The 23,974-nt window shown below is 42.9% G+C and overlaps 2 protein-coding genes across 3 annotated transcripts in view; one reads left to right on the top strand and one right to left on the bottom strand.

Annotated features, from left to right (window-relative positions):
• Positions 1 to 6,447, top strand: part of LOC134984491 (oocyte zinc finger protein XlCOF22-like) — a 350,792-nt gene extending 344,345 nt beyond the window's left edge. For both annotated transcript variants that reach the window (XM_063950058.1, XM_063950057.1), the window contains one exon: positions 903 to 6,447. In XM_063950058.1, coding sequence (XP_063806128.1) covers positions 903 to 2,242 — 1,340 coding nt within the window. In that variant the 3' untranslated portion in view covers positions 2,243 to 6,447. The remainder of the gene's footprint in view (positions 1 to 902) is intronic.
• The window catches only part of LOC134984496 (zinc finger protein 850-like), a gene marked incomplete at both ends in the record, with an annotated part of 147,111 nt that overhangs the window by 100,208 nt on the left and 22,929 nt on the right, over positions 1 to 23,974 (bottom strand). The gene's annotated exons all lie outside the window — the stretch shown is intronic.

The following is a 23,974-nucleotide window of genomic DNA, read 5'->3' as shown; positions in this document are numbered from 1 at the left end:
GCTGATGTTTAACAACAAATACACTTGTTTCTTTATTACTTTATTCACCTTTATACATTTACCTTTGTGTTTAATATATCACGGATTTATCTTACATACTTTACTGTACTTAATGAAGGTTATATATTATTTATTAGTGTGCAAACAGGACAGCACTGTCTCTTTTTTGGTGTTTTTTTATTGCAAAGCCCATGTCACCTCTAGTAATCCCACATGAGCGTCCATGTCACCTCTAGTAATCCCACATGAGCATCCGTGTCACCTCCAGTAATCCCACATGAACGTCCATGTCAACTCCAGTAATCCCACATGAGCGTCCATGTCACCTCTAGTAATCCCACATGAGCATCCATGTCACCTCTAGTGATCCCACATGAGCGTCCGTGTCACCTCTAGTGATCCCACATGAGCGTCCGTGTCACCTCTAGTGATCCCACATGAGCGTCCGTGTCACCTCTAGTGATCCCACATGAGCGTCCGTGTCACCTCTAGTGATCCCACGTGATCGCCTGTGTCACCTCTAGTAATCCCACGTGATCGCCCGTGACACCTCTAGTAATCCCACGTGAGCGTCCACGTCACCTCTAGTAATCCCACGTGAGCGTCCACGTCACCTCTAGTAATCCCACGTGAGCGTCCACGTCACCTCTTGTAATCCCACGTGAGCGTCCACGTCACCTCTTGTAATCCCACATGAGCGTCCACGTCACCTCTAGTAATCTCACATGAGCGTTCAGTGTTGATCAAGGTCCAGTCTAAGCATCCTAGCTTTTTTTTGTTTTTTAATAAACATAAAAGCAATGATTACAGGTAAAAATGTCTGTTATAGAATTATATATTGTATCCTGTAACACCCTGGGTCTTGTCTACTCATTATATATATTAATGTATTTTATTTCCAGCAGATGGACACACAAGCAGGAATATCACAGAAGGACATCTAATGTTATCCCTGGATTCTGAAATAACCAATTATGACAGTAGACAGTATTCTCCAGGAGCTAACCCCATTACCCCAATTATACATCCAGCTCTATCAGCTGATCCCTCTGATCCTGGGAAATGTTCTCCTGATCACTCTGATATTGGTGCATCTGTTACAGCTCTGAGAGTAGATACAGTGTTTCCCTGGTCTATAGATGCCAAATGTTTTACACAGAACACAAACCTTATTACTCATCAGCCAGCTAAGGCAGGTGAGAGGCCATTTCCATGTTCTGAGTGTGGGAAATGTTTTACATATAAATCACATCTTGTTAGACATGAGAGAAGTCACACAGGTGACATGCCATATTCCTGTTCTGAGTGTGGGAAATGTTTTGCACAGAAATTACATTTTGTTACACATCAGAGAAGTCACACAGGTGAGAAGCCGTATTCCTGTTCTGAGTGTGGGAAATGTTTTTCATCGAAATACCATCTTGTTAGTCATCAGAGAAGTCACACAGGTGAGAAGCCATATTCCTGTTCTGAGTGTAGGAAATGTTTTGCACGGAAATCACATCTTGTTATACATCAGAGAAGTCACACAGGTGAGAAGCCATATTCCTGTTCTGAGTGTGGGAAATGTTTTTCATCGAAATCAGAACTTGTTATACATCAGAGAAGTCACACAGGTGAGAAGCCATATTCCTGTTCTGAGTGTGGGAAATGTTTTACACACAAATCACATTTTGTTATACATCAGAGAAGTCACACAGGTGAGAAGCCGTATTCCTGTTCTGAGTGTGGGAAATGTTTTTCATCGAAATACCATCTTGTTAGTCATCAGAGAAGTCACACAGGTGAGAAGCCATATTCCTGTTCTGAGTGTAGGAAATGTTTTGCATGGAAATCAGCTCTTGTTATACATCAGAGAAGTCACACAGGTGAGAAGCCATATTCCTGTTCTGAGTGTGGGAAATGTTTTTCATCGAAACCAGATCTTGTTATACATCAGAGAAGTCACACAGGTGAGAAGCCGTATTCCTGTTCTGAGTGTGGGAAATGTTTTGCACACAAATCACATTTTGTTATACATCAGAGAAGTCACACAGGTGAGAAGCCGTATTCCTGTTCTGAGTGTGGGAAATGTTTTGCACACAAATCACAATTTGTTATTCATCAGCATGCTCACACAGGTGAGATGCCATTTTCCTGTTCTGAGTGTGGGAAACGTTTCGCACAGAAATCCGCTCTTGTTACACATCAGAGAATTCACACAGGTGAGAAGCCATATTCCCGTTCTCGGTGTGGGAAATAAGCTCTTTTTTTTAAATTGTGTATTCTTTATTGTAAGTTTTTTAAACCCCCCCCCCCCCCAAAAAAAAAAAAATACAACAAACAATTATTAAAATACTTGTAACGAGCGCTAAAAATTATGAGAATTATAAGAAAGTGGCACCTGTAAGAAAGATTTGTTAATACAAAACGTGTTTACAGCTCCTTTTGGAGAATTTGAGCTCAGTCCGTCACGATTTCACAAAATGTGGAAGTTCTAACTTTCCCTAACTACTAACCGGTACCATGCAGGGCTCCAAGATGTAGTATGGTAAGTCCTCTTCTCCCGTGCCACTGCGTCCAGCGGTGGGAGATCGCGGTTAGTTGTTAAGTCGCGGCTCGATGACGTCACACTGCGGCTCGGCGTCAGGGAATTCGGGACGGTCAAATGGTAAACTGTAGCTCTGTGCCTCCAACGCGTTTTGTGCGTCACAATCATGGCAGATACAGTAGAGCATGCAATATGCCGACAGGAGTACTGTCAGACAATGTATACCAAATAAAATTACAATACATACCCAACAAAAACAGGATATATAAAGCACTCATCAGTATAACATTAAGCAATAGGAGCACACAGGCGCCATGTGAGCTCACATATCTAGGATAAAGTGAGAGTAACCTATAGCTGAGGAATATAGAGATACAGAGATAACTATATTGCAGGCCATGAATAGAATAGGCATAGAGTGAAGGAATATTGAAAAAAATATATATAATTCCGGAGACATCTGCCATAAATCTAAGCAGAATAAAACAAAACCCTACAGTCTCTAACTAAATCAAAACAAACCCCGCACCCTGTATAACCTAACCCCAACCTAGGTATACCTGGATCCCCATAACCCGCCCACCTAAGCTACTTAACTTGTCTAAGCCCTAATCCCCACCCCATACCCAAAATGAGGATAAATAAAATAGATATCTGACTGGGGCAACTGAAAAGATAATATCAAAGGATCTAACTCTAGTAGAACTTCCACGTATAAACTTACATATGTGAACATAAAATATGAAGGATAGTGTTTGCTATACCCAATAGATATTCCAATGCGTATCTAGATACATAAGCTCTTAAATGAACATTTTTCAAATTAAACATAGTGTGTAACTGTAATAAAGTTAGGCCGATAATAAGACATACAAAAAACATGAGAATGGACAATATTTTACAGAGAATCAGTGAGAAAATAAAACATAGCGAGGGTCCTGGCAACAGTGAATCAGTACACAGACTTGGAAAGAAACAAATTCAGTCTGGGGGACGGGCCCATTCCGGAACCATATAGCCCAACAATTCACAAACAGTAACCAGCAAACAAATGGAGTCATCAGCCATCTTGTACAGCATTATCCAAGTAGAGAAGAGTAAAGGCCTCAGGTCCACAAAAATTACAGAATGGAAATCCATCCCCCTCCCTAGCACCTCAACGGACTGCAATGTGATACAGTACAGTTCTCCAGTGTTCAAAAAGTCACATTTTGAGGCCCTGAATGAGATTACAGTGTGGGTCCACACAGTCCTAATGACGAGATGGAGGCTGCCGCTGACATCCCATGCACCATCGGAAACCAGGAATAACGGCGAATACGCATGGGATTAATCCGCAACTCCCCCAATTTATAACTTGTTGTGTAGCGGAACCCACAGGCTCACCCAAGGGCTCCGAGGGCATCAACACAGGTAGGCAGGCAGACTGTTCAGGAGAAATGGGCACCGCAACAGTCTCTTCTCCAAACATAGCAAGAATCCTTTTCTCAGATTCCATAGCAGCCTTCAGGATAGAGGAGGTTAGATGTTCAGAGGTACTAGCAGGGTTAAACATGGCTGCAGGGGGTGCCTCACCAAAGCCAGTAATATGTAAAGAAGCACAGAATAGCAGATAGAAATATTAGAAAGGTCCAGTCTCAAACAGTCAATATCAGAGGTATGAAACGCAGAAGAAATGGCAGTTCTGTGTGTTCATGATGAAGGAGACCTCAGTGTTCAGCAGAGAGCTATAGTGAAAAAAAGGTGTGCGCTCACTAGGGAAGCATAGGAGAGAAGTAATGAAGTTCCTAGGGGCCCGGTCAAAAGATGGCATCTACGTGGCGGGAAAGCACTCTTAATAAGCTGCTCACAGGGTCGGCCAAAATGCAAGGATTCCGCTCGCAATATAAGGCGACAGCAGCGGCACAGACACGGAGTTAAAAGCACCACTCAGAAGAAGCCGCCCCGCATTCAGCTTGGGTAAATAGTCGGGTAGTAGAAGTGGCGGATCCGCAGCAGGTAAGTTTGGCCACAGTAAACATGCGGTCAATCCCGGTGATGTAGTAGTCTCCCACCACAGCCAGTCAGTGCCAGCAGTCCCCGAATCAGCAGCCCACCAGCCGGAGTGGTCAGGAGAGGAGAGCCGTAGCTGGAAGTGAACTTGCGCACAGCACAATGTCAGGCAGTGAGGCCGGCCGCGACACCCAGGATGTAGGCCACACTACGCAGCTCCGCAATGCCAAGGTTTTTCTGCAGCTAGAGACAGCACAGACACCAAAAGATGCAGCACACTGGAACACCCCTGTGGAGCAATTTCCAACGAGAACGTAGTAGGGAGCAGGATATATCAGCAGGATGTTGGTCGGGAAATAAGCTCTTGATCGGCATGAGAGAAGTCACACAGGTGAGAAGCCGTATTCCTGTTCTGAGTGTGGGAAATGTTTTGCACAGAAATCACATCTTGTTACACATCAGAGCAGTTACACAGGTGAGAAGCCATTTTCCTGTTCTGAGTGTGGGAAATGTTTTGCATATAAATCACATCTTGTTACACATCAGAGGAGTCACACAGATGAGAAGCCATTTTCATGCTGTGAGAGAAATAAATCCGCTCTTGTTGAACACATTAGACATTACCCAAGTACGGAACCATTTACATCTTCTGGAGTATAATTATCACTGTCGTCCAATGTTCCTCGGGTGAATCCTATCTCCTATGCTTTATAAAATATACATGCTACCACTGGGTGATATAATCAGACGTCATGGCCTGGTCTACCACTGCTATGCAGATGACCTGCTTTTTGCTCCATGTACTGAGAACCGAATACCAATAAATGGTTGTCTAGCTGAGCGCCAGGGGTGGATGATGCCAGTTGGCTGTGACTCAGTCTTTGTGAAACATAATAGAAGCTCCCCAACAAAGGACAAGACTACAGCTTTACCAACCATCTGGATTTATGCTTTGGTGTTCAGAATTGCAAAATACTGAACATGTGCTGAATCTTTGTGTTGTCCTGGTATGTGGCTGACACAGACATCAGGTATCTGCCACATACAAATCCTCATTCTTCCATCTGTGGACCATAGCCAGAATCAAGCACTTGATTCCCTCAGAAGTTCATAGACTACTTCAATGCCATCTACCTGGGTCACCCAGCAAAAGAATTACAAAGCTTGCAGCTAGTACAGAATGCAGCAGCCAAGCTGTTACCTAACCTGCCCGTTCCTGCCTCCTAACACCCATTCTCTACTCCCTTCACCGGCTGCCTGTAAGATGGAAAATCTATTTCATTATTGGCTAACTGACCTTCCCAGCCCAACATTACATGGTCCAAGGTACTAGAAGCAGCTTCTGCCTCCTTACTGCCCTGCTTGCTTGCTTCTACAGATGAAGGACTGTTACCAGCAGTACCAAGAATCTCCTGTCATTCATTTATGGGTTGAACGTTTAGTTTTGCTGCCCTGACCATGGAACTCGCTGCCTTGCACAGTCCAAGAGGCCTCCACTCTAGAGACCTTCACAAACAGACTAATGACTGTTACTCACGCTTTTCATTAATGTACCTCTATTTACTTCCTAAATAATACATCCCAAATGCTTAGGTCTTTTTTCTGCTGTTTATTTTGTATCTTGTGCTTTGTGTAAATGTGAATGTCTAATACCAGTTTGCACAATCTGTATTGCTGCACGACAATATGGCGGCCATTGGAACGTGTTTTCACTTCTAGTTTGCCTAACTTGTTGCAGACACTCATCTTGATAAGGAGTGCTGAGTGTTTTCTGATACAAGATCCTATCCATATATACCCTGTACATTACCATGTGCATTAGAGTCACCCGGGTTCCATCTGCGGTGGTTTGTTGTATGTTACATCTATATGGTGCGGATACTCCCCTGTATGATTTCATAATAAAAGCTTTTGTTTGCATCTAATTATTACATTATAGCTTCTTTTTATTCTATTTTATATTCCCGTCTGAGTAATTACGCCATAATGTTTAATCTCGGAGTGGACCCCAGAAGATGTAAAGAAACCGTGTAAGTGTTCCATCATTCTGTTTCGTGTAAGCATACAGGTAAGTGATGGCACGGTGGTCACTGACCGTCACATTCAGGTGGTATAATGGAAGTGGGACTGTCTCGGCTTATTCTAGTCTACTGCAGAAATAAAAAACTCAGCCTTTATCCTGCTTATAAAAATGACAAAGCCCATAAATCAAGCTTGGTCAGACAAGACAGAGGCCACATTAATGGTGGCACATCATATAGGCTGAGGACCCATACTTCTGGGATATATGGCATAACTCCCTCTTCACCCACAAAAACCTTCCCTTCACCATTCACAATGTCCACCATTGCCCCTTCAGAAGGGACACAACTTTCCTTTGCTTGTTCCACCTCCTCCTCTACAGAGCCCAGGACCATCTCCATGACCATTTCATGTTTATCTGGAGGCCTGGTATCTGGGAGGTTCATGGCCTGAGATGACCACAGAACCACCAGGTAGTGGGCAAGAAGAATCCACAGCCTCCTGAGGAACTGGAGAGTCCAAGGATCCACCCCACATGAGGCAGGGAAGGGTCAAACTCAGGGTCTGGCTCACCAATTTCCTTCCTAAAAGCTGCTCTTTACCCAGTTTGGTACCTCTGGGATCCCACTCCAATTTCCCTTGAGAGTCCTTACTAATCCCCTCTGAGCCTACTAGTTCCTTCCCCTTCCAATCACTCCTCCTTTTTAAGCTTTTCACCACCTGCTGTGTGAGTACCATCCAACCACTCCTCCATTCCTTGACTCATTGGTGTAGCAACCCCCTTCTCCCCACCCCCACCACACTGCTACATTGCAGTTAAGCTGTGAGACTTGCTGCTAGCAGTACTCACTACTCAGCACACACTCACACACACACATCCTGATTACACAGCTGTGCCAGAGACACTGTCTCACTGACAAATAAATAAATAATAAATAAAATAAAGGAATAAGGGACAATAAACAAATATATATAAATAAATGGATAGGATAAGGATAAATTTAGTACAAATACAGGGACTCAACAATAAAATGCAGTAATGGACAAAGGAAGACAATCAGTTATACAACACAGTGGGAAAAGCTAATAGGGAAAGTTAATACTTATCTGCTCCACTGATCTGTGCACAGAAGTTGTTCTCCCCGGCTGCAGGCTCCCTTCCCCACCAGCTGCTGGCTCCCTCCGGCCACTGCTTCCTCCTGACTATTGTCTCTCCCCGGCCGCTGGCTTCCCCCTTGCTGCCGGCTTCTGGCTCCCCCGGCTCACGGCTCTAGCACCTTGTCGCTCCATCCTCGTGTGCGTCCTTGTGTGTGCGCGCCCAATGTCACTTCCGGTTCCAGTCGCTTGATGCTCTATCAGTAATAGGTTTCTCCAACATACTTGAAATGTATTTGTAGTTGATTATGTGCTCCTATTGCTGATTATACTAATGTATAACCTGTGACTGCTGAATTTACTATAATTCTGTCAGTTTTTTTCTGACTATTCCGATCTTCAATGCTTGTGCAAAGCAAGGTAGGGTCGGATTTTATGTCACTTTAACAAAATTTTAAGTGATTACAGTCACAAATTGTGTAGTACACTGTGCAAGTGTCTGATTATTTATCATGTCTAAGAGCGGCAAGGGTGAGGAAAATACACTCACAGCAACACCAATACTCATAATGTTTGTCAAAGCTGGGTTAACCTATCAGGATCTGGTTCAGAAACATAGTTTTAGCTTTCATCAAAGTCTTGACAAATCCAAGGAGGACACAGGTGCAAGTTGAACCCCCATGGGCTACCTTTTTATAGACAATATCCAGTGTAGCTGAGCGGATAATTCCAACTTCTGTACCAGGGTTAGGTTACACTATTAACCCTTACATGCAGCATTCCACCTGGGGTTTATCACATCCAGCAGGGGAAGCAGCAGCCTCACAACAAAAACAGGCTGAAAGGACAGTGGTAAGTAAATCACATAGACATGAAACAATATCTTTACAGTCTACACATGCTTCAGATGAGGATTCGTTGGAGAATGAAGACTCATTACACTCTGGTTCTGCATACGAAGCTGAGGCGGAAGGTCTCAGCTCAGTGGACGTATCTGAGTTAATTAATGCGATGAAAGCCATTCTATCCTTAGAATAATCAGCAGAGCCTGTGTTAAAATCCAAGTCACCTGTGTTTAAATGTCCCAAAACAGTCAGGACTGAGTTTCCTGGGTCAGGACAGCTGAAGGAAATTTATAGAAGAGGCTTTGGTTACACCCAGTAAGAAATTTAGAATTCCAAGGAAATGGAATTCCAGTTATCCTCTTCTGGCTGAGGACTGTTTAAACAGGGAGGTGGCCCCCAAAGTAGATACGCATGTAATTCTATTAGTGGGAATATCCACATTACCTCTGCCTTCAACATCATTAAATGGTGTCATGGATAGGAGAGTTGATGGTTTTTGGTAAAAAAAAATATTTTGCCCCGTCTGGGGCAATCATAAGATCAATCAAAGCTTCAGCCTGGCTGGCAAAAGCAGTGGCTGCCTGGGCTGATGCATTGGAAATGGTTCTTTCAATTGCATATAGAGAGCAAAAATTTCATGTAGCATATATCAAACAGGTTGCAATGAATATGGGTACTATTGCCTCCCAGGCATCAGCTTCAGCAGTAGCCGCTCGCAGAGTGGTTTGGCTACGTACATGGAAAGCTGATTCAGAATCCAAAAAGGTTTTGGAGTGTTTACCTTTTACTGGAGATATTCTTTTTGGTAAAGAATTAACCAGTATCTTGGAGTCAGAAGCAGACTCCAAAAAAGTGAAGTTTCCTTCCACATGCAAATTCAAGCCTAAAATTCCGGCTTTTCAGCCCTTTCTGTCTCAAGGGAAAACAAAAAGAAAAGGAGATGGTAAACAGTCCCAATACAACAAGTCTGGTGTTAAAGCCGAATTATAATAATAATAGAGAGTTCTCCGTTGTGATGATATTCAGCATATAGAATTTATTATCAAAGAGGGAACCACACCCAATATTCTGCGCAGAGGAGCGTGGACCAAGACAGAATTCATCAATGAGCCTGTGTCTTTAGAACACTGACTTTACATTATTTATACCATAACATTATACAATTATTCAGAGCTTATTTACACACAAGGCGTACATATAGATTAAATCATGGAGATACATTGGTTGATGAACAATTAGGGGAAATGCCAAATATGGTCAGATTAGCTAATTAAAGAGAGTGGTTTTATCCATAAGATGGCAGACTTGTCCATGAATCTTGAATCTCCTATACATAACAATTAGGTTCTCTAATAGGCTTCGTTGTCATAAAGGTCATTCTTGTTCATAATAACGTGTTGTTATCCAAAGTGAAGGTCCATCAGATATTCCATGATATGTCCTTGTTCTGCCACAAAGTCTCATACAATATCATTGAGCACTCGTTATCTACACACAGGCCTTGCTACTAGCCACATAAACACCTAATCAAATGATGCTCAAGGGTTGAGGGAGAATATTACTCTGTGCATAGTAACTCTATACTAAAAGAAGACACTGTTTAAGGGAACATTAGAATACCAAGAATCATAGCACAATTAATGAGACAATACAGGATATTTGATATAACTTCAACATTCCACTGTTTTGTTTAATCTCTAAACAACTATCATATAATAAATCAAATATTCACCATGTGTAAATTATTTGTCTGGTGATGAGTGTAGTAGTGTGAGATGTGAGATAGAATAAGGAAAACCCGTTCTCTGGATACAATCGCTGGCACTAGTCCACTGAGTATCGATGCGAAAAGTCTCAACCCTCCCGAAAACTTGTATAGATAAGAGAAATGGAAGAGGTAGCGACAGAACATGTTGTTTCTTTACCCTGGCTATAGGTTGAGGTTCTTCTTGCTATGTGTGTGTATGAAGCAAAAGCATGTAAGCACCTATTAAGTGTATATTTATGTTAGTGTGATCATGTGTGGGCTACCGCAGTGTAGGTAACCGGGGTCATCACCATAAGATTAGTTTTTGGCTTTCTTTGGGGTGTTAGTATTTTGCCACACTGTTGACCAAGGGCCGGAAGACATTTGATGCTTACATAGATTGAGAATTATAAGAATTATCATCATGACATAATGTAACACTTGATATAGCCACTTAGAAATACTAGCTCCCATCCATCCAAAAAGATCCCAATCAGCCGATTGGTTCATGTGTTCCTGTAAATCTTGTAGTAATTTAACATTCTGTTCAATGGGATTGTAATTATCTGAGATATTAAAACAACACATTCCTTTAATTGTTCCCATCCGCTACCTTCTCTGAGCAGTAACTAATGGATGGCTACTGGATATTGAATCATACCTTCTCTAATGTCTCTCAGTTCTTCATTAATGAGTCCTATAGAGGTGCTTGTAGCCTTTATATTTTTAGCTAGCCCATAAAAGTAAAACTTCCTAGGTCTATCACAAGTCTATATAGTAAGCCAAAAGGCATATCAGTAAGGGAATTTTTTATAGTAAATTAATTGTAAATCATAGTATTTTAGCTCTATAACCACGAGATATAAATAGATACTTTTGGTAAGCGTGTCTCAATTGATAAGTGATATATTTCTTCTTCTGCTCAAGTACATATTCATCAGTATCTTATCAAAACGTCATTTTGTACATATTCCTAGTGTCATTATATCTTCATATGCCATGGTCAGTGTGGGGAACATACTATATGTTTATGTTATTTTCCTTAAGCCATTATGGCTCATGGTGTAGGGAAAGGTAAGAAAGAAAAGATTGTCTCTTTGTTGGTGCAGATAGAGAGAAAATTATTAATTTGTATAAAATATAACTTTTAATGTTAATCATCCCCAATCGTAGTATATCAACTATCTCAGGTAATACCACCTATACAATTCTAGGTCCAACACATTACTGTGGGATAGATCACAATATTGAGCAAGTTATTCGGATCCCACAATATGTCCTAAATCCCTTACAGTATGTCTGTAATCATTGTTATATAACCTCTAGTCGTATTAATGTACTGTAAGTCCAAACCCCTTGAGTAATGATCCCACAATCCCACACTTAATATATGAATTGACACAAGTAGTACCACCTATGCAGTTCTATGTTCAATAGAATATTGTGGGATGTGTCACAATATTACATTTACTGTTATATCTCTTCCCTTAGGATTGGATTATAATATATCATTAGTCCCTTGTGGTATACCTGTGGTCATTGTTGTATATATACCAAGGGGTGACAGTCACATTCATGTATGGTGTTTTACAGTATTGAGTGATTAATCCAGCCAAGGAGTTATCTATAGTCTCCTAATATTGGGGTATATTACCATTTCTCATTATGGGGTTCTCGACCTAATTGGCTGTCTGAACTGTTTAAATAAACAGCTCATAAGTCATTCTTAACATATCATTTAATTTGTGGATGACTCAAATCGTGAGATAGTTGAAATATAAATGAAGTGGACTTCCGGTTCCGGGACGCATGGAGTAGGAAACTCACTGCAGGAGCTCCGTCCCCGCCGCCCGCTTTTAAACACCTTTTCAAGGCTATTATAGCCTCTACACCGCCCGTGACACCCCCGCCGGCATTCGCGATCACAATGGACTGCTTTGTGACAGCCGTGACAGCAGCCCCACAGGCTCCCGCAGCCGCGCCGAACAGGCAGGAGAAGCGCCGCGCGACAAGTGTCATGGCGCCGGACGCCGGACCTGAGGTGATTTCCCCAGCTTCCAAAAAAGCTGCAGCAGAGGGCGCAGACAACACAGGCTCCCAGGTATGCCGTGACCCCACAGCCCCTGTCACATACGGAGACGTAGTGGCTGCAATCACTGCTACAATGGCACCTCTCCTGTCCCAAGCAGTAAGTGACATATCCAAACAATTGCAGCACCTGACACAGAGTTTTACCCGCACTGAAACACAACTTCAAGCAGCTACCCATGACATAGAAGGGCTTCACCATTCAGTAAAAAAATCTCACTACAGAAAATTACCAAATTTGGAATAAATTAGACGATATTGAAAATCGTTCGAGAAGAAACAATATAAGATTAGTGGGACTGCCAGAATCTATTAAAGGCACGGCACTGGCACAATTTGTACGCACTACTCTTCCCTCTCTATTGGGAATTGATCGGGACTGTAGTGATCTCGTGATCGAGAGAGTCCACCGAGTAGGACCAGTTCCCACCCCCAACAGACCGCACCCACGTGTGACTTTGTTTCGATGTCTGAACTACCTTCATAAAATGATATTTTGGTCTGCTTCCCGTTAAGTGAAAGATTTACAATGGGAGGGTAACAAGCTTTACATATTTCAGGATTACTCAGTGGAACTGACCCGGGCCCGCAAGGCTTTTTCACCAATTTGCACGCAACTCGTGTCTGAGGGACGCAAGTTTGGTCTGCTCTACCCCGCACGCTTGCGCATTTATGAGGGTACCTCCCACAAGGACTTTTTGTCACCCGCTGATGCAGCAGCATATCTACGCAATGTTGCAAAAGAGGATAGCGTGGACATCACAGATCGCCCTTCACCGGCAGCGGCGTTGTAATCTCATGATCTCACTCGGATACTCTCAAGCACCCCCCCTCATGGGTAGTGCTCTCTTGACCCTGTCTGCAGACCGTTCAGTGACTGCCACTGCTGAACTCTGATTATACATATTCTCAGTTATATGCACCCATTTCTCTGTATTTTCTTCACACGATTGCATCTAGGAATATAGATAACTCAGCTCACTTAGATATGAGATTATCTCATACAGAGTGATGTACAATTTAGCTGGACATATTTCTAGTCTGCAGCGATAGCTGAAGTTATCTTTTGGTAATCTCCACTCCCTGATTGCCACTCGTGACATATTGCTCCTCACAGATTAGTTTATATATGGGGACTCTTCACTTTTCTTCTCGGGCGGGCATATACTTATGAGAGGACGGTGGTGGGGGAAATCCTACCTCACTATTGCTTTCATGTCCTCTAACGCTCATACACGTGGCCACTGTTATTGGTCCTTGTATATGACCGTTAGCCGGAGGTCACTGGTCAATGCTAAAATGGTTATTAGTACGGTAATGTTTATCATATTGTACGACCCGTTGTTTACTTTTTTCTTTTCTAATGCTTCTCCCCCCCTTATATTGTCTCTATCCTCCCCCCTCTCACCTACCCCCCTCCCAGGATGTGACTGTCATTATCTGGATAAAGCTGATAGTGGTTGGTGTATATGTTTAATCTTTGACACGACAACATACCTGACTTAGTAGTGGGAACTTGGAATGTAGGGGGATTTAACTCCCCAGCGAAGAGACGGAAAATAATCCTTTATCTCAACAAACAACGGATAGATCTGGCTTTCCTGCACGAAACGCACCTCACACAGGAGGAGACGGTGAAATTGAACACCTTAAACTGGCAGGTACTGGGTTTTAGCTCATATTATTCTAAAGCTAGGGGTGTTGTCGTATTGGTAAAAAGTAATATTCTCACGGAGGTGGTTTCCACTTTAACTGACCCATATGGTCATTATGTTATATTATCTGCACAGATTAATGGTAAAATGTACACCATATGCAACGTTTACGCTCCTAATGTTTATAACAAGATGTTTTTTCAGTCTCTACTAGCTAAATTGACCCCCTTTTTAACAGAACCTTTGCTCCTAGGTGGTGATTTTAACCTTATCTCTTCCTCCTATCTAGATAGGTCTCATCTTCCCTCGAGACATCTCACACTGCCCAAACTTGGAGTTCCCTTTTTAGCAGAAAGATTGCAAGCAGTAGATATCTGGAGGGCTCTGCACCCCACGGAAAAAGAATACACATGCCTCTCCGCTGCCCATCACACACTATCCAGGATAGATTACATTTTATTATCCCATTCTTTACTTCCTCATGTGTCTGACTCCCAAATTGAGACCATAGCCCTCTCGGATCATGCCCTGGTAACTGCGACCCTTCACTTTCCAAATGTCTCCTCCCCATCTCCTAAATGATGGCGGTTCCCGTCATATCTCGCAAACTCCCTAAAATTCCAACAGAAATTGGAATCCTCCTGGGAATCTTTTCTGACTAATAATGTATCCCATCTAGAAGAAGATCCTATATTGTTCTGGATGACTGTGAAATCAGTTCTCCGGGGTGATATCATATCATACGTCTCAGCTAATAATAAAAAATATGCCACTCAATATTTAGAGTTTCAGAGGCCCCTGTCAACAGCCTACCAGCAATACAAATCCTCCCCTACCCCACAAAACCGCCTCATTTATCTTAACTCTAAAACTCATTTTGACGAATTCATGTCATCTATGGGAAGTAGATTCTCCTTTTCCGTAAATTATAAATTGTTTAAATTTGGCAATAGAACTGGAAAATGATTGACGACTTTACTAAATGGTTCTCGTCCTCCTATGGTCACGCACCCACTTCGCACATCCACTGGTGCGCTAACCACTACTAACCAAGAAATCTCTGACATTATGAGATCCTTTTATGAAGGCCTATACTCCCCAATTCCACCTCCTTTGCCCGAATCTCCCCCTACAGTCTCCCCATGGCCCTCTAACTTTTGGGACACTCTTCCTGTTCCACGATTACTCCCCAATATGGTTCAATCATTGCTAGATCCCATCACACTTGAAGTCAGAAATGTCATTGGACAATTCGGCAGGGACAAGGCACCGGGTCCTGATGGCTTCAGTGCTGATTTTTATAAGATTCTTCTACCACGTTTTGGTGAGACTTTGGTGTCGGTCCTGAATGCGGTTTTGACCACTGACACTCTTCCCAGACATTTTAATACAGCCATTCTCAAGGTTCTTCCTAAACCCGGGAAGGACCTCTCTCAGCCGGGATCATACCGCCCAATCTCTTTACTGAATCTCAATTACAAGTTACTTACCAAAATATTAGCGGATCGGATTAAACATTTACTCCCTCATATTATACATAAGGACCAAACAGGATTTATCTGGCGAAGACACTCTGAGGTCAACGTACGACGGGTCCTGTCAGCTATCTATGCTTCCTCCTCCTCTTTTTCTCTCGCCACTCACCCAGTTTATCCTATCTCTTGACGCAGAAAAAGCGTTCGATCTGGGTGACTGGGATCACCTTTTCTCTTCTCTTTCACTTTTTGGCTTTCCTGCCCCTTTTGTAAATCTCCTGAAACTCCTTTACACTACTCCTCGGACGCAGGTCTGGTGTAATGGAGTTCTATCCCCAGCTTTTGAGATACATAGAGGAACCAGACAGGGATGCCCCCTGTCACCCTTACTCTTCGCCATAGCGCTGGAGCCTCTGGCGATAACCTTACGACAATCCCCAAGATTTAAAGGAATCAAAATAGGGGACGTGGATCTCCGCCTGGCCCTTTTTGCCGATGACATGCTCTTGTTTGTCTCAGACCCAGTGACCTCCATCCCAGAGATCCTGAGCCTGATTCAGACATTTGGAAATAGGGCAGGATATAGGATTAATGTAGCTAAATCAGACATTTTACTCTTAGGCCCCACTACAAATGTCCTATCAGATCTCCTTTCATCACTTTCTTTCAAAATTGCCCCCACAAAAATCACATACCTAGGGATCCAAATCCCGGCGAATCTGTCTAGATTGTACGAGGATAATTACTCCCCTGGCCTGGCACGAGTAACAACACTTTTGGATAGTTGGAAATGACTTCCCTTGTCACTGTTGGGGAGGATAGCAGTGTTACAAAACATAATCTTCCCCAAACTGTTTTACCTTATGCAAATGCTCCCAATCCGACTTAATAATCGAGACATCCAATACCTACGGAAAATGATGTCAAAATTCTTGTGGAAAGGAAAAAAATCATTCATAGCTTTAGACAAGCTGATGGCTCCTAAGTTGGAGGGTGGATTCGGGGTCCCTGATTACGCGTCTTATTCAATGGCTTCGCTGTTTCGTTTCGCTGCTGACTGGCTGTTTGATAGGGAACTCTTCACTGACTCTGCACTGGATGAGGCCTTGTTCGCTCCTTATTCCCCGGGAGCTCTGCTACTTTGAAACATAGAAACATAGAATTTGTCGGCAGATAAGAACCACTTGGCCCATCTAGTCTGCCCCTTATTTTTATTTTTTTTATATTATTTTTTATTACTAACCTTATTTGATCCTTATTTCTTTGTAAGGATATCCTTATGTCTATCCCATGCATGTTTAAATTGCTCTACTGTCTTAGCCTCTACCACCTCTGATGGGAGGCTATTCCACTTGTCCACTACCCTTTCTGTGAAATAATTTTTCCGCAAATTTCCCCTGAACCTCCCCCCCTCCAGTCTCAGTGCATGTCCTCGTGTCCTATTGCTTCTCTTCATTTGGAGAATTTTCCCTCCTGGACTTTGTTAATACCCTTCATATATTTGAAAATTTCTATCATGTCCCCCCTTTCCCTTCTCTGCTCCAAACTATACATATTGAGATTTCTTAGTCTTTCTGGGTATGTTTTGTGATGTAGGCCATGCACCATTTTAGTTGCCCTCCTTTGTACAGTTTCTAATGTATTAATATCCTTTTGAAGATATGGCCTCCAGAACTGAATACAGTATTCTAGATGAGGCCGTACCAATGACCTATACAGTGGCATTATTACTTCTTTCTTTCTGCTGCTGATTCCTCTCCCAATGCAGCCAAGCATCTGACTAGCCTTCCTCATTGCCTTGTTACATTGCTTACCTGCTTTTAAGTCATCTGAAATAGTGACTCCTAGATCCCTTTCCTCCTCAGTAGTTTCCAGTATAGTGCCATTAATACTGTATTTAGCTTTAGGATTTTTGAGACCCAAGTGCATGATTTTGCATTTTTTGGCATTAAACTGTAATTGCCAGACTCTTGACCATTCCTCTAGTCTACCTAGATCCTCAATCATTTGTTTTACCCCACCTGGTGTGTCTACCTTACCTTACTTTGTAAACCTTCTTTGATCCCCTCATCGATTCGCAATAATCCCCTTTTCCATGATATCTATTATAACTGGCGCTCCCTACACAAAAAATTCAGGAGTAATCCAGAAATCTCACCATGCATCCCACTATGGGGCAACCCTGCATTTCCCCCATCTCTTATTAATCCTAATTACCGACTCTGGAAAGAGAAGGGTCCCTCTAACTCCTCCAGGGTCTTTGATCCGGGAGGCTCAATGCGGTCTTTTTCCTTCCTCCAAGAGAAGTTCAACCTACCTCACACCCACTTTTACATGTACCTACAAGTCAGACACTATTTAAACCCCACAAATCCCAAACATAACCACCCCCAAGACAACTCTTCTCTTTCCACCCCACTGTCACTTTCACTTGCTGCACACAGAGTTGGACCCACACGCATCAGACAGATATATAACATCCTGACTTCTAGATCAACAGAACACAGATGGAATAGATTATTAGACCAATGGTGAAAAGATATACCCAGTCTAACTTCCCATCAGCAACTCAGTGAGCACTATATCTCCTCTCTGAAAGCCTTAGCCTCCCCGTACTTACAGGAGGTACATCTTCGCACCCTACAGAGGGCATATATTTCCCCCACACAACATGCCCGATTTAATCCCACGGAATCTGGGGAATGTCCCAAATGTCATGTCCGTGTAGCCTCGTTTTATCACATGTTTTGGGAGTGTGGTCTGATCCGCCGCTTCTGGCATAAAGTAATGGCCTTTATTAACCAGCTATTACACATCCATGTGGAAGCGACGCCGCTATCTTGCCTGTGTGCAAACTTCTCAGAATGGGACTTAGGACCAGGGAGATGGAAAATACAACCATTTCTAACCATCCTAGTAACGGTATCAAAAAAAATTATCCTGTCTCACTGGCTCTTGTCCACATCCCCGACTCTGACGGAGGTGCACAGTAAACTTTTGCAGATCTTATACTATGACAGAAAATCGGCCCAAATTAATATTGAATCAGGGATTAAAACCTTTTATAAAAAATGGGGTCTGTATATTGATTCACGGGATCAGACCACACAGACTCAAATATTTAAGGTTTTTGAACACACAGAATGGTTCTTGCATAGGAAATTATTGGAAGACACCTTGCCGTGACACTCCACACTAATATCTACTAGTACCTTTGGGACAAGAACACCATGTTTCCTATAATTGTGCTACTACATCAATTGCGATTCTTCTCACTATATATTTCTAGATAGGACATCCTTATATTCCCCAATCATTCCCCTTATGTGTTACCCTCCTCTTCCCCTTCCCTCCCCTTTTGAGCACTCACTTTTTACTTCTCTTTCTTTTCTCTTTCCTCTGTTTAGTGTTATATATATGTCAGGATACCGAATTCCAAAAGAATGGAACCTCATTATTATGTTTATTGTTATTTAGGAAAAGGTAATCTGGTTCTAGAGGTGTATACACCTTTCTTTATGATTCTGATGATAAAGCGTTGATGGAGACCCCTACGGTTTTGACCCCACAGTTTTGATGTACAAGACAGATTCACATAAACACTATATCCCTTGGTTAATGTTAGTGCAATAATCTTGTGACAAAATACGGATTATGGTTTGGAGTCCACAAGTCTAGATTCTACGGATCTGAACTGTCCCCCTCTTAACAGACTATAATGTATTTGTCAACTTTAGCCTTAACTTCATAATCTCCATTGTCTGCTACTTCGTTGTTTCATATTGAATTTATATTATGTGAAAATCCTAATAAACAGATTTAAAAAAAAAATATATATATAAATGAAGTAGTAGAAGCACATATCATGTAAAAGCCTGTTATTGAAAGGTGGATTGAAAAGAACCTCACTGTAGCAGATTTATTTATACATTGTTGCTTATCCAATTGCTACATTCTCTGACATTGATTGTAGCTGATACGGCTTAAATCCTTCCCTTCACACAGGGAGAGCAGGCTGCGATGTAACACATTTGTTACAGTGTTGCTATGCAGTTCTCCTGCTGGCAGTACTGTAATGATGGGGTATATGTAATTGCGGTCGAATTGCCGCAAATGTCGAAAAACGGGGCATTTTAAATTCAACATTGCAATACAGTACTTTTCGACAAAGAAACGGACGTTTCAGATTCGACTTTTTGAAATATGACAGTTGTTAAATTCGACATGTCCGCAGTGGTAAAAATGCGGCTTATCGACAAAAGTATATTCAATTGAAGAAAGTCGATTCGACAACAGTCCTTTTCGACAGTAATTTTGTCAATTTCATTCCGCCTCACTTTGCTGGTGGAATCTAATAAAAAATGTAAAAACATGTTTTTTTTTGTGTATTTTTTATTGCTAATAGCATATCTATTTATATTAGAATGGATTATGTACCTGGTTTGTCTATTAGGAGCCACAAGTATTATTTATATATTTTTTAAAAGAATATTTTTTTAACTGACTAAAATAGAGAGAGCATGGTTTTCAGTGGGAAGGGGTGGGAATGGGTTAAAATCAAGAAAAAAAATGCGTGGGGTCCACCCTCCTAAGCATAACCAGCCTCGGGCTCTTTGAGTCGGTCCTGGTTCTAAAAATACGGGGGGGGGAAATTGACAGGGGATCCCCTGTATTTTTAGAACCAGCACCGGGCTCTGCGTCCGGTACTGGTGCAAAAAATACAGGGGACAAAAGATGTAGGAGTCCCCGTATTTTTAACACCAGCACCGGGCTCCACTAGCTGGAGAGATAATGCCACAGCCGAGGGACACTTTTATATAGGTCCCTGCGGCCGTGGAATTAAAACCCCAACTAGTCACCCCTGGCTGGGGTACCCTGGAGGAGTGGGGACCACTTAAATCAAAGGTTCCCCCCCTCCAGCCACCCAAGGGCCAGGGGTGAAGCCCGAGGCTGTTCCCCCCATCCATGGGCTGTGGATGGGAGGCTGATAGCCAACTGACACAAAGAAAGAATATTGTTTTTTGTAGCAGAACTACAAGTCCTGGCAAGCCTCCCCCGCAAGCTGGTACTTGGAGAACCACAAGTACCAGCATGCGGGGGGGAAATGGGCCCGCTGGTACCGGTAGTTCTACTACAAAAAAAATACCCAAATAAAACAGTACACTCACACCGTTAAAGTAAAACTTTATTACATACATGCTGACACACACATACTTACCTATGTTCACACGAGGCTCGGTCCACTTCTCCAAGTAGAATCCATGGTGTACCTGAAAATTAAATTATACTCACCAAAATTCAGTGTAGCATCTGTCCTCTTCTTTTTTGTAATCCACATACTTGGCAAAAAAACAAACCACATTTACCCAGACCACGCACTGAAAGGGGTCCCATGTTTACACATGGGACCCCTTTCCCCGAATTCTGAGACCCGCTCCATTATCCTCAATGGTGGGAACTTTGCGGTCAGCAGTGAGGTTACTCGCGCCTTCGATACAGTGCCTCACAGGAGACTGATCAAATTAAGGGAACTTGGTCTAGGATATACTATTTGTACATGGATAGGTAATTGGCTGGATAACAGAGTACAACGAGTAGTGGTCAATGGGATGTTCTCCAGCTGGGCACCAGTAGTCAGCGGAATACCACAAGGGTCCGTACTTGGCACGATACTGTTCAATATATTTATCAACAATCTAGGAATAGGCCTGGAAAGCAGTGTCAATCTTTGTGGATGATACTAAGCTGTGTAACGTAATTCAGATAGCGATGTGGAGTCTCTACAAAATGACTTATTTATACTTGAAGCCTGGGCGTCTAAATGGGGAATGAGGTTCAATATAGAAAAATGCTAAATGATGCATTTTGGAAAAAAAACACACAAGTATCGTACACTCTAAATGGGGAAATTATAGGGGTAACTGTGGTGGAAAAAGATTTGGGGGTGCTCATGGATAATAGGCTTACAGTACACAATGTCAAAATGCAGCAAAAAGGCAAGGTGCTCGCATGCATAAAACGGGGCATTGAGACAAGGGACGAGGATGTAATCCTGCCGCTGTACAAATCATTGGTGTGTCCGCACCTGGAATATTGTGTTCAGTTCTGGGCACCATATTATAAAAAAGATATAGGAGAACTAGAAAGGGTTCAAAGGCGGGCTACTAAACTGATTAACGGGCTAGAAACACTGGAGTACAAGGAAAGGCTTGCTAAGTTACATATGTATACACTAGAAAAGTGGTGACTTAGAGGAGACATTATTAATATCTTCAAATATGTAAAGGATCAGCACAAGGAGCTAGCAGCGGATTTGTTTATTAAAATAACCCTGTATGGGACACGTGGGCTCTCGCTGAGGCTAGAGGAGAGAAAATTCCATATACAACGTAGGAAAGGGTTATTCACGGTAAGAGCATTAAAAATTTGGAACTCCCTGCTGAAGCAGATAGTAATGGCAGACTCTGTAAATGTATTTAAAAACTGATTAGACAAATTTCTAACTGGAAAGGGAATCCAGGGTTATAGCATTTAACACAGTGACATTAAACTGAGAGTGGTAAGAATCATTGTTGTCAATTGGTACTAAGCCATTACATCAGCAGGTACATTATAATATGATCAGCTGATCACAGAATACAGGTTGAACCCGATGGGCATTTTGCCTCTTTTCAACCTCACTAATTATGTAACTATGTGACTATTACCTTATATAGGAGTTTAACCGTATTCAGACGCATAGCAAAAGAAACAACAGTAATAATTATTAGACTCGTATGCATCCGGCACTTATCCAACTATTCATACTCAAAAGGTAGATAGAGACTTAGTGCTGTATTACCCGGCTCAATAGAGTGGGATACAGAGAGACTCACCCCGCTTCCAGGACCGATAAATACGTTAGCAAACGCTGAACGGATCCAGACGCTAATAGTGTAAACACTCGCCCCATGAACCTGCAGTGATCAGAGACGCACCAGTCACAGTCGCCTATGCTGCGACTGGGTCCTTTTAGATACACAGCATCTCAGACAGAAGCGGGAAAACGGTTCATGGTGGGAGACTTGGAAGAAACTGGTCATGAATCAGGGGGAGGGGCGACCAGTGGCGCCTCTGACTCCCCACTACTGATACCAATACCAGGGATTGTGGCCTCATACTACCTCTGGAGCCTATGATCCCTAAGGCCTTGCGCTGGTGCACCCTAGGTGGCAGCCGCGTCAGTGACTGGTAGTCTCCTCCAAAACAGTGCGGCTGTGTCAGTGTTCCCCCGCTAAGAAGAACCCATGACTTACCTTCTCCCCATGCTCCGGCCACAGCCTGGTAACTTCTGCTGGACTTGCTAGTATATTCGACACAGACGCTCCCCAACAGTGCCGTAACTAGACATTTTAGTGATGTGTGCAAGAAACAGCATCGGCGCCCCACCCCTTAATGCAAACCAGCGGCAGTGCGCGTCGTAGGCGTGCACAAAAAATATAGGGGCTGGGCTTCATGGGAAAGGGGTGTGGCCACAAAATACCACCAATTCATACACTGGTCTCCATTATTCAAATGACGCTGCACAGTAGTGCCCCTTTTTCACATTACGGCAGACAGCGTCCCCCCTTTTTTTTTTTACACATTACGGCAGACAGCGTCCCCTTTTTAGCACATTACGGCAGACAGCGTCCCCTTTTTTACACATTACGGCAGCCAGCGTCCTCTTTTTTTAAACATTACGGTAGACAGCGTCCCCCTCTTTTACACATTGCGGCAGACAGTGTCCCCTTTTTCACATTACAGCAGACAGCGCCCCCTTTTTTACACAGTACAGCAGACAGCGTCCTCCTTTTTACACATTATGGCAGACAGCGTCCACCTTTTTAACACATTACGGCAGACAGCGCCCCCTTTTTACACATTACGGCAGACAGTGTCCCCCATTTTACACATTACGGCAGACAGCATCCCCCATTTTACACATTACGGCAGACAGCATCCCCCATTTTACACATTGCGGCAGCCAGTCCCCCTTTTTACACATTACGGCAGACAGCGTCCCCATTTTTACACATTACGGCAGACAGCATCCCCCTTTTTATACATTACGGCAGACAGCGTCCCGTTTTACACATTACAGCAGACAGCGCCCCCTTTTTTACACAGTACGGCAGACATCGTCCTCCTTTTTACACATTGCGGCAGCCAGTCCCCCTTTTTACACATTACGGCAGACAGCGTCCCTCTTTTTACACATTACGGCAGACAGCATCCTCCTTTTTACACATTGCGGCAGCCAGTCCCCCTTTATACACATTACGGCAGACAGCGTCCCCCTTTTTACACATAAGGGCAGACAGTGTCCCCCTTTTTACACATTACGGCAGACAGCATCCCCCTTTTTATACATTACGGCAGACAGCGTCCCGTTTTACACATTACAGCAGACAGCGCCCCCTTTTTTACACAGTACGGCAGACAGCGTCCTCCTTTTTACACATTGCGGCAGCCAGTCCCCCTTTTTACACATTACGGCAGACAGC

This window comes from Pseudophryne corroboree (genome assembly GCF_028390025.1).
Source record: "Pseudophryne corroboree isolate aPseCor3 chromosome 3 unlocalized genomic scaffold, aPseCor3.hap2 SUPER_3_unloc_6, whole genome shotgun sequence".
NCBI lineage: Eukaryota > Metazoa > Chordata > Amphibia > Anura > Myobatrachidae > Pseudophryne > Pseudophryne corroboree.
The sequence above is the reverse complement of the archived record's forward strand: the minus strand, read 5'-3'. Positions and strand labels throughout refer to the sequence as shown.